Here is a 12195-nt window from a genome sequence, read left to right on the forward strand (position 1 = left end):
CATCTAACGTCAATGATAGTTAGTCCCAGAAATGTTCGAGACATGGCGTTTTAAATTTCGTTGGAAAGATAATGAGTTGATGGAGAATAATTATTGATCCAAAATAACAACGTAACAACAAGGCATTTCAATTCAAGTCAAAAGGGCTTGAAAATAATACTATTCTGAGTTATTTTTAGGTCAATGTGGTGTTTTTATTTGCAAGCAAAATCCCGTACAAATTGGTATTTTCACAAAAACACCCTCTTTTTAAGGGCTACCATTTTGGATACCAGCTTGTTCAGCCCATAAATTTATAAAGTCCGAAGGGCTAGATGTTGTACTTTTTACTGAAAAGTGTGCCGTAGTTTTAAGTAGGAAATCCTACCTGGATACACTGGCCACTTATCATCGTCACCCAGTCTGTATCAGAAAGAAGGTCTATAAGTAGTACTGCAATCGGCGCCGAAATATTTGGCACAAAAGGGGAATTCCCTCAAAACTTTAAAACCCGCAAGTGATTTTTAAGTGCTTTGAAGAACAGTTCAGAAGTAGAGTTTTAACATTACACTTGAGACTTAAGGATGTAAAAGCTCAAAAATGATCCAATAAGGCTATGAATATAGCCTGGAAGCTACTTAACCCCTCCTAAATCGAAAAATATCCAATGAAGCAAAGCGAAAGTACTGAAACTGCAATTCTCGCCCGACCTTTAAATTCTAAAAAAGCGTTAAAATACCCAAAATTTTCGATATATTTTGGCATAGTCCTTATAAAAAACACTGGTCTGGAAGCTTATTCTTTTAACTTTTTTGTTATTATCAAAAGATGAAAATCGATTTGCTCAGTTTTTGATCACGTTACCAAGCAACAGGTAAAGAGTCGTAAAATAGAAAAAAGTCCTTCGTAGGGTACCTCTTATGGTCGGGGGAAGTGAAAAATTTTGAGAACATTTAAAAAAATTCAGTCCCATTCAGAGTCACTTTTTTCGCAAATTCTGGCAAAATTTTGAAAAAAACGAGTCCCATGTAGGGTCCATTTTTCGTATCTCAGCGGTACATCCTCGTCAGTCGGCTAGTGGGTAGTACCCCTTCCCCCGGACTAAGAAATCTAGGTCTTTCATATTGATTGTTTTCACAGGGCCCATGGCCAAAGTCCAAACAGCTTAGCAATTAAGAACTGAACGGAACACTTGAAGGAGCGAAGACTCGCACCACGAACCCTCACTGCTACCTAGGTCGAAACTTGGGAGAGGTCGGTTCCCTACGGAAGAGTGGATGCATGATACAAGTGAGCTGCCCGGTTAGGGAGTAGCTTCACTTCCCATCCAAGAGCTTCATAAGTAGCCCCGTTGGGGGGAAACTGAGATTGAAGAATGTCAAATACCTTAAAGGAAGAAATTTTGGCGGATTTAGCCAAAATCCACCAAATTAAGTTCCCGCCAAAATTTATTTTTTCCTCCATCCGCCAAATTAAATTTATTTCAAGCCTTAAAACAGGTTTTTTGATTATTTAAATAACGCTTTTGGCCAAAAATATCCTGCAACCGCCAAATTAAATTCCCTCTGAAAAAATTGTTCGGCCATCCGCCAAAATTTCTTCATTTAAGGTATGTGCGGTCCGGTCCGGTCCGGAAAAATGACACTTTTATAGAGAGACTAATTCTTTGCAGAAAAGCGACCGTTTTAAAGAAATTCCTGACCTCGTACAGAAATCTTCAACAAAGCAGTTTAAAAACAACTCTGTCTCTATAATGAAATACAATGAAATAGAATGCCGAAGGGCTAGATGCGAATCTGTAACCGTTCTCAGGCGAGAAAAAGTGGAAAAAAATCATGCCTTTAAACATGGTGGTCTGAAACGAGCTCAGTTTTGACCCTTGAACTCTCCATCAACGGATGGTCATTTGGGAAATGATTGATTTTTCAGAAAATTTGGTGGCGGTGACAGTCTTATTTGTTTTAAAGGAACTCAAATTAAATGTATTTAACTATATCTCGCTCGTATATCTATAAACATGGAGGTAATAAAGATATAGATGGAGAGAAAACGTCTCGGTAATGATCTAAATGGTCGTTGAAATCTTTTATAAATCTATTCAAAGCGGCTTTTCTTTGATGTACCATCATTGGAAGCAAAAAACATCAATTTATAACTTTATAAGAACAGAAAGAGACTCTTTGGTTGATTTTGAAAAACTTAATTTTGCCGAAAATCCTTGTTAAAATGCGATTCGAAATAGTTTCAACTGATGTAAGACTAAAAGAGTATATTAATTTCATAAGGACACATTTTTGGGCTGGCATTTTGTTAACATTGAGAGTTGCATCACATTATCATTGAAAGTTTCTTATCTTAAAATCTTCACGTCTAAGTGGGCAGCGGTTTTCATACTCTGACTTGATCAATACAAGGTTCTTAATCGTAACACGTAATTCTTTTTTAAATCTATCGATGGCTTTATGGGCAGCTTCCCCTAGAAGTTTGGAGTATTGTGCTTATTATGTGAAGTTTTTTTTCAATTTTTCATTATATTTCAATATACTTGTTAAAAATGTAATGTCTGTTCATCATTCATCTTAAATATTCCCACGAGCATACCCAAAATTAATCATCTTATTCCCAAAGCAACCAAACAGCTGTTTGCTTCCGATGATAAGCAACTTATACATAATTCACCGGATTTTTATGGAAGCCATGATAATATAGCGAGTCAATGTATATGCACTTTTGAGTACAGGGGAGTGATTGAAGCGATTTGAAACAACCCGCAGCTTTTACCCGCATAATCAGGGACGGTCAAAGTGCTTGTTGGATCAGGGTCTAAGCAAATCAGCAGGGCAGAAAAACACACATGCGTGAACTCGATAATATGTCAATTAAGGGGGATGCTTATTTATACGAGAACAGTTACCCTATCGGTTTTATAGGGAATGAAAATGAATATAATCGGAATTTAAATTTCTCGAAATCAAAATCAGCACTTATTGGAAAAAACAAGCAATAAATCAATAAACTTCTAAAACTAAGTAACATTACAAAACAATAAGATAAATAATGGGCTGACATAATTGCAAATACTACTAAATTAATATCATGATTTTCTTATGGGAAGATTGATCGCAATTTTTAAATCTATTTAATAAACGAAAGGTGTTCACTTATTCTTGATATACTTCGAAATTGGAAATTGAACAACGGACTAATTTGATGAATTTACTTTTTTCAGATCAGTACCGCTTTTTTTCCGAGCACATATTATAGGCTAGAAAAAAAAATCATTCAAAATTAAAAAATGGCAGAAAATGAACTCAGTTTGAAATCGATATCTAAAACATACGTATTCAAAAAATAAAATAAAAACTAGAAAAACCTTTTGTCTTAAACGATTATGATGAAATTGAAATGTTATTGAATTTGTTGAATGTTCTCAGAGTTCAGAGCGGATAGTAAAACAACAATTTGTTCATTACTTCCTTGTGAAAAATTGATTATATTCTGACCATCACCTACTCCTTGTACGGATTGGATTGGTACTGACGCAAGCGTGACTCCATCCTGATTCAAAATCTGTCCGATTTGTACTTGTTGGAGCTGTCCGGTAGTTAATTGCTGTTGTTGGGCTGCCGATGTGAGTGCCCGGATTTGAGAAGGATCGACCGCCTGACCTTCGAATGCTGCACTCGTTGATTGATCGGATTCTCGTACTGTGATGATCGGTGAGGCTCTGGATGCATCATCGACAGGTATAATCTGGTTTGTACCCACATCCGACGGTCCGGTTTTGTTGTCTTTCACATCTTGTTGGTTGGATGGTGGTGCATTTGTTGTCATCAGGATGATTTGACCGGTAGCTTCGTCTACAGTGATTACTTGGTGTGGTACGTTATCAGCTGATGAGCCCACATTGGAAGTCCCTGCTCCAGTTGAAGTATTGAAATGCTCAATAGGAACTACACGGAAATTATTGGTAGCATCCTTATCATCGCTGTTTGTCGTAACATCCAACTCATGTAACACATTGTCGTCATGGTCCACCATCTCTGGTTGTTGTTGGTCAACTTCCATGGGTTCACTTTTTTGCCGAGAAGATGAAGATAATTCGACTGATTGGTTTTGAAGTAATTGTGGTTCAGCAATAGCTTGGTTTTGCAGTATCTGAGGCGTTTCAGTTTCAGAATCTGTTTCGATATCTTCGTCATCGTCATCGTCGACTTCATCTTCTTCGCGAACGTTTCCTTTCTCCTCCAAATCCTTTGAGCCGTCTTCACCAAGAATCACAATACTGTTTTCACTTTCCAACGAATGTTTATTAACCTTATGCTTAGCGAGACCATTTTTGGATTTGAAACGTTTGCTACATACGTCACATTTGTGAGGACGTTTGATTCCTTTTTTGACGACAATGCCAAGTTCAGTACTTGGGTCTTGAGATGGTAATATTCCGTGTTGGGTTGTCATGTGTTTGACGAGTGCGTTCTTGTACTTGAAAGATTTCTGGCAAAGATCGCATGTGATTCCATCGACTTGGACTGTTCGTTTTTTTCGTTCTCTCGGTTGTTCTGGATGACGATCTAATGAATGACGTAATAAATGGGCTTTCCTTTTAAAGAACTGGTTACATAACGTACATTTGAAGTCACGTGCACCAAAATGACGTAAGCCGTGTAGATAAACTGAATGTGATACTTTCAGTCTCTTTTGACATGTTCTACAAGCTACGCTCTCGTCTCCCAGCAAAGGATGTGCGGCTGTGCAATGTGCTTTCAGATCCATTTTTAACGTGAAACTTTCATCGCAAGCTTGACAATGATACACTTCTTCACTACCATCGGTTGCTTTCTTTTCCGTCAAATGTGTTTTCATGTGAGTAACCAGATGTTGTTTTCGTTTGAAATTCGAGCCACAAATCTCGCAAATGAAGTCACGAGTACCTGTGTGTTTCATACTATGATGATAAACGGCAAGAGGTGTTTGTAGCTTATGTTTACATACACTACACTGGACCATTTTACCGTCCGAGTGCTCAGCAAAACAATGATCCTTCAATTCAGACTGAACTTTGAAATTCAAATGACAAACATCACAACGGAAATTTTTCTCTTCTTCGTGAACACGCAAATGCTGATACAAGTGTGACCATCGTTTATAGGCTAATCCACAATACTGGCAAACGAAACGACGCTCGGTCGAATGGGATGTCATGTGACGTCTCAACTCAGCACCAGTTATACATTTCTTGCCACAAATCTCACAGGGAAAATTACCACCGAAATGAACAGCAACTTTATGTGCCCACAACATTTTCTTGGTTTTCAAGGATTTCTGACAAATATCACAGTTGACTCGTGGCTGTTCGGAAGACACAAGAGTTTGCTGTTGCTTTTTATTAACAAATCGAGCTTGAGAGAAAACGTGTTTTGGAAAGGTGACTTTCCCTGTTTCAGAATCGGGGTTTAATTGTTGTTGTTGGATCGAGATCGACTGTTGAAGAGCCTGTTGGTATTTCGGTATGGTTGGTTGCTGTGGAATCATGGTTGGAGGGTTGGCTTCGTTTGGATAAGCAGCTAAGGTGACATCACTAGTAACAACCATCGAGCTTAATGTATTGGCATTGATACCAGTTTGATCAGGAAGCTTTGGTATTACTTGTTGTTTTAGGATACCAGAGTGGTCTATAAGTTGAGCTGCTGCAGCAGTTTCAGTCATTTCTTTAAGATTAGCTTCATTATCAACCAGCTGTTGGGTTGCACTTCCCGGTGAAGTTACTGTTATGGAGGTTGTCTGATATTGCGGCTGGACAGACACAGCTTCATAGTTATCCTGCTTATTTATGATTTTTATGTTGGTTGCTTTCGATTTCTTCACTTTTTCTGTTTGTTCTTTGTTGACATTGGCAGCTGCGGTTGACCAGAACTCGTTGATAAGGTGCTGGTAGGTTAGGGAGAGAAGCTCTTCAGTCAGCCAGGAATCCTTCCAACGGACACAATAAGATCGTTGGCCATCCTAAAACAGAAAGAGTAATAGTTTTGTTAAAAAATTAAAAACAATTGTAAAAAATATACCAACCATAGTGTAGTGGTAGAGCAGCCAGGTCCATTCTAGGGGGACTTGGTCAAACAAATGAGACAAATGATCCGAGATTGTACGATTTTACTTGGATTAATTTATGCAAGATTTAAATTTGAGCTTCTAACCATTTTGGGATTTTAAGCAAAAATAAAAGTAATCATTTGACGTCAAATAAAATCTGTGCGGTTGTGCTCTTGACAATGCAACAAAATGGCGAAAACTTCTGAAAATCTTAACACGGAAATTTCATCAAAATATGGATCCTGCACCCCAAATGAATGCTTTATAAATGAAATAATACGGGATAACGATGTCTTGCAGTGTAGGAAGTGTCAAAGATTTGTTCATTATGCCTGTTCGGAGCTTCCAGCCTACCAAGTACAGATTTGCCTTCAGTACAAAGCAAGGAGATTCGAATGTGCGAAATGCATCACAGTCACGCCAATATTATTAGAGAAGTTCAAAACAAGTAAACAAAGAACGACCAATAACAAGGCAACAAATACTGGAGGTAAAGAGAAAGATCAAGATGAGCAATGTGTTTTCGCTAGACTGGATAGACTGGAGAAGAAGATCGACGATCTTGTAAACAAAGATGATGTCGTTAAAGGATCCAAACAACAGCAGACATACGCTAGCATCGCTAAAGATGAGCTAAAGAAAAAAGACCACGATATAGAATCAAAGCAACAACAGACATACGCTAGCATTACTAAAGATGAGCTAAAGAAACAAGAGGTAACGATCAAGAATTTCATCAAAGAAGAGAAAGAAGAAGAACGATGGTTAAACTTAACAAAGTACAATATCATTGTTCACAACCTCGGAGAGAACAAACATGAAGACCTAGAAGAACAACGTGTAGGTGATAAGGATTATGTTGAAGAAGTTGTACAAAACAAATGGGATTAAAGGTAAACATCGTCAGCGCAGAAAGAATAGGAGCTCGGAAGGACGAAATGTTCAAAACAAAAAGATGGCGACCCTTGAAAGTCGTGCTAAAGAACGAAGAAGAGAAACGTCATATTCTGGCATCAGTCCACAAATTAGAGAAAGACGAATTTAGAGTATCCGACGATTTTTCGAAGAAAGAACGCGAAACCATCAAAGAGTGGCATAGGAAGGCAAAGGAGAAAACAGAATTACAAAAGGATGGCAGCTGGATATATAAGGTTAGAGGAAGTCCTCGGACAAAACTCTACTTTAAGAAGATCTGTAACAAACCCGTTACTGAAAATGAAATATTGTAAAGACGACTGGTTAAGAGGCCCACCATGCGCCTACAACTGTAAAATTGTAAAATGTTAAGCATGATTATTTCATAGAGGTCGATAGACCTGAGAAATATATTACTGTAAATTAAAAAATTAATTAAAACTCAAACTATGTGGGATGAAAAATTAAGACTGACTTGAAAAATTGATTTTTTTAAGTTCAAATTTTCAGCTAAAAGTTCCCTGAAAATTTATTATTTATAACAAAATTTATTTTTTCCCAAATTTAAAAAATTATTGGGTCATTTTCCAAAAATTTAACTTTTTCAAATCTGTCCAGATATTTCTATTTCTTAGAACTCTCATTTCAGGGAAAATTTATACAAATAAGTTATTGATGCCAAATTCAAAATATTCTTAAGTCACTAGTCAGGGTGTCTACAGAATTTTTGTCACCATTTTCAAGGTTTTCAAAGCTTTTTGTTTTTTCAAGGTTTTTTGGACCATTTATTGGTTATTTTCAAGGTTTCTCAGAACTCAAATCGACTTAACCCTATTCGTACTAGGGGGGGGGGGCTCTTTCTGTTCGGAGGTCAAACTATTGGTAATAGCTCCTGAAATAATAGAGCTTTTGCCTTGAAATTTTCTGTAAATCCCTAACTTTTATTTAGCTTCAAAATAAAAAATAATTTGACACCTAAAGATTTTCACACCTTGAGCATGATGACATTTCTGACAGTAAGGTGTCACAAAAATTGACACTTTTCCAATACAAATTTATTTTTAATGTCAAATATATCGTTTAAACCGTAATTTATTGAATATTTAGGATAAAATAAGCATTTTAAGCTCAGGCAACTTTTTTCTAAAGCTTTTGTTAGAATACAATTGTTATTTATAAGAACAAAGGAAATTTCCGGTTTTTGCTCACTTTGGGCATAATGAGTGACATCATCAAAAAAATTTTTTGTCAAAAGTTACCTTACGGGACAAGGATCTTGTGTGCCAAATGTCATCCAAAAAGACCCACTAGATCAAAAGTTAAGGGGTGGTACAGGAAAAGCCCCCCCCTAGTTCTGAACCGCCCCTAAAAGCCTAGTTTGAATAGGGTTAAGTAGGATATGACTTGTTGACAAGGTGCAAGAGATGTTACTACCAGTAGTTGGTTTGGAAACAATGATTGCGAGCGAAGCAAACAAGAAAATTCTTAGAGTTTAGCATAGACCAAAACTTTAGTCAGGACCCAAGCCAAAACAAGACAACTATACTGTCACAATCATGCATTTTTAAGGTTTTCAAGGTTGCTTAGTCCAATTTCAAAGTTTTCAAGGTCCCGTAGACACCATGCTAATAATGATAATAATTAAAGGGATGATCAGATGGTTTGAGATATTTGGCATGCATATTCCTTCTACATTAAGGCAACTTATTTGGCAAGAACTAATTTCAGCAAGCAGTTTATAATATTGGTTAAATTTGTCCTGTTTTGCCTTATTTTGGCAAAATGCAAAAATACAAATTAATTTTAATAGCAGTGGGCTATAGAGACCTTTTTTTTCAAAATTAAGTTGCATAATTTTTTTGGTCCGTTGGGACCCAAATAACACAAATCTGAGACATTTTTAGATTTTTTCAATTTTTGACGGTTCTCCGGCCTTTTTTATGCCCGAAATGGGCCAATTTCGGGCATTTTTGCCTGGATAAAAAACCTTGAACCTGTTCTGTTGGTGCTAGCACCGTCAAATTGGGCTTAAAATATTCCTTGGAAAAAACTAGGATTAGAATGTAATAATTATATACCTCTACCATACAGTACCATATACATAGACTTCAAATGATTAGGTATTTAGGCCAAAATTGACCGAAACCACGAAAAAACGGGGTTTTGCCCGGGAAAAAATCTAAAATCTGTTCTGTTGCTGCTACAAGCCTCAAATTAGGCTTAAAATATTCCTTGGAAAAAAATAGGATTGGAATGTAACAATTATATACCTCTACCATAAATATAACATTTAAAAATTCAGGTATTTAGGCAAAAATTGACCGAAAACAAGGAAAAACAGGGTTTGCTTGGGAATAAAAGCTAAAATCTGTTCTGATGGTGCTATAAACCTCAACTTAGGCTCAAAATGTTCTTTGGAAAAAAGTAGGATGAGAATGTAACAATTATATACCTCTACCATGTATATAATATTCAAAGAATTAGGTATTTAGGCCAAAACTGACCGAAATCGGGAAAAACGGGGTTTGGCCTGGAAATAAAACCTAAAATCTGTACTGTTGCATAGTTCGGAAGGGGGTCACTACCCCCCCTACCCTAGAGCTACCCCCCCTACCCTAGGTTCTTCCCCCTTTTAAAATTTGATGCTACCCCCCTCAAAATTTTAAAATCCTACCATAATTCTACCGGTGAAAAAGCAAGAACATTCAGTGTAAATAAGCAAATAATTAGGAAATCTGAATTTGGTGGTGTACGCTTTGATCAAAGGTAAAAGTGAACTTCTTTCAGACTGTGTAACCAGAACTGGTATATATACACTAAATTGAAAATAACTTTCTTTTTTGGCTATTTACAAATATAAACATACCACTGACATCTTACCCCCCCCCCTTTCTAGATGAACCCCCCCCTTTCTGAAAACTTCCCCCTTTCTAGAAAAAATTCTCTTACCCCCCCCTTTCTGAGATTTTCTGAACATCGCTACCCCCCCCTTCATAAAGGGGGGGTGCGAACTATGTGTTGGTGCTACAAACCTCAAATTAGGCTTAAAATGTTCTTTGGAAGAAAGTAGGATTGGAAAGTTACAATTATATCACTTGATCACCTGAAAAAATTGTGAAAAAGGGGAATTTGTATCATAGGGCAAAAATTGCTAGTCACAGGGGTAGCTTCTTCTTAGTCTAGGTGAAAGATAGCTTTAAAAAGTACACAAGCCTTTAATTTTTCAAGTCTGACTTTTTGAAGCTATTGTATTGCATATATACAAAAGAGAAGTTATTGCATTGCTAAGACTGTAAGATGTTCCAAATTTCAAATGATTCTTGACTGAATGAATTGATTGCAAGGCTTTTGAGAAAATAACAGTCTCTAAAACGGAACAGACAAAACCTTTTAAAATTTTCTTTGTTGCATTGTAAGTTTTTCAAGACATTCCATTGCTTTTATTCATAAAGAAGACATTACATTACATTATAACTTTAGTTAATTTTTTGACATTGACAGTTCTCAGTTTATGTTGATTCTATTATATACACATCTGAGACGAATCTTCATTTTGTTGATTTAGTAGTGAAGTCTTACAGAAATTGATATCGATAGTTTGTTTTGATTTTCATTTCAGGTAGAAAAATATAAAGATTTTATCTTTTTGTTGGTCTTATATTCTTTTTCTTTTAAATCTTTGTATCTTTCTTTCTGAAATAATAATACCGAATAAGTTTGCCAAAATTTCGAAAATTCCATAATAAAATACTTCCAATTCCATTACCATTTTTTTGGGTATTTTTTCCTCATTTTGACTAATTTTTTATCAAATTTGATTTTTCATAAATGAATACCGAAATTTTTAAGCAGAATTTTGCACGATTCGGGTTTAAAAAATCATTGCATTTACTAAAAATAGACAAGAACGACAAATTTCATAAAGAACGACAAATGTTGCCATCTTCTACCCCGACCGAAAGTGACTGTTGTAACACCCATCCATTCATCTTTTGTTTATTACCATCAACTGCTCTAACTTGGGACTATCTGACAAAACATGGGACAGCAATTCGGCCACCATTTCACCGAACTTCCATAGTCATTTGATATGATGAACTGCGTATTAAAAAATACAAGATTTCACTTTCAAACCGAATATTACAAATGGAAATATGAAAAAAATCCTTAGTGGAACACAAGCGAATATGTCTTGAACGAAGAAGACCAAATTAGTGGCGAAACATTACAAAAGGAGCGTAATACAAAGTTAAATCAAAACAAAAATGGTAGAGTAAAGATGCGAGCGGAGCGGAGCTGCCTAGTTGTATTTCAATGACCAGTCAGGTCTTTCATTTGAGGGCTATGCATGTTAACCAGCCTCCACTGATGCAAGTTACCCAATCTCACGGTACCAACTTAAGGTGGTATTGAAAGAGAGATCGTAGCCCATAGGAGAAAACAGCTATATGTACAAGAACTTCAGGTAGGATAACTTGAGTTAGGTATAAAATGTTGTAAAAAATGAAGTTAAGATATAAGAGTTATAGATCCATTGAGAAAGCTTTTAAAAATGAGAAGAAATCTCAAATCTCTTCTAAACCTAATAATAGAAACATTAAATTTCAAGTCCAGCAAACAAATCAATGTACTAGAAAAGGATGAGAGAGATGACCACACATACACAAAAAGTTTTGAGCATTTTAGAATGAGCAGAAATAAAGATAATTTGACCGCTCTTTATAGGTCCATGGCCACACACCAGATTTGAAAGTCGAAAAGAACAACAAGAAAAAAAGACAAACAATCAAGAGTTTAATGCTTACCTGTAGAATGGAAAAATCCACAATTTTTTCAGGAACAAATTGAAAGCTGGATAAATCTGCAGGGGGTTCATTCTGTGCAGGTTCTTGTTGTTGAAAGGTGATTTCAGCCTCTTCAATGTTCGCCATTTTCGAAGCTTTTTTTGACACGAAACACCCAACACTTGAACAAGGCAGGTAGCGAGTATCTTGAAAACCCAGGGTAGATTTCTTTGTCAAAAATTAGCGAAAAAAGAATGGCGCCAAATGACTTCTGCGGTCGGCTCTTGTAACAAGAGTCGCTACGGTACAGATTTAGAAAAAAAGAAACAGAGAATGTTTAAAAAAAGTTATCAATAATTTTCTTTTTTTATTGGAGGCTTACCCACAAGGCTATACTGGGGAGGGGGGTGCTTACACGAGGTTA

The 12195-nt window shown here is 36.3% G+C and overlaps 1 protein-coding gene across 1 annotated transcript; it reads right to left on the reverse strand.

Moving 5' to 3' along the window:
- Nucleotides 1-2945: 2945 nt before the first annotated feature.
- Nucleotides 2946-11983, reverse strand: LOC136822668 (uncharacterized). Its single transcript, XM_067078959.1, has 2 exons — nucleotides 11793-11983; nucleotides 2946-5985 (listed from the first exon to the last, which is right to left on the reverse strand). Exons 1-2 carry the CDS (start codon nucleotides 11916-11918, stop codon nucleotides 3388-3390), a joined length of 2724 nt encoding a protein of 907 aa, XP_066935060.1. The 5' UTR covers nucleotides 11919-11983; the 3' UTR covers nucleotides 2946-3387.
- Nucleotides 11984-12195: the final 212 nt, after the last annotated feature.

The sequence above is a fragment of the Clytia hemisphaerica genome, unplaced genomic scaffold (genome assembly GCF_902728285.1).
Source record: "Clytia hemisphaerica strain Z4C2 unplaced genomic scaffold, Clytia hemisphaerica genome assembly, whole genome shotgun sequence".
Lineage (NCBI taxonomy): Eukaryota > Metazoa > Cnidaria > Hydrozoa > Leptothecata > Clytiidae > Clytia > Clytia hemisphaerica.

Coding starts and splice junctions, on each gene's coding strand:
- LOC136822668 (XM_067078959.1), bottom strand. CDS start 11,918: ATGGCGAACATTGAAGAGGCTGAAATCACCTTTCAACAACAAGAACCT. Junction 5,986..11,792: donor TGGATTTTTCCATTCTACAG/GTAAGCATTAAA, acceptor TTTCTGTTTTAG/GATGGCCAACGATCTTATTG.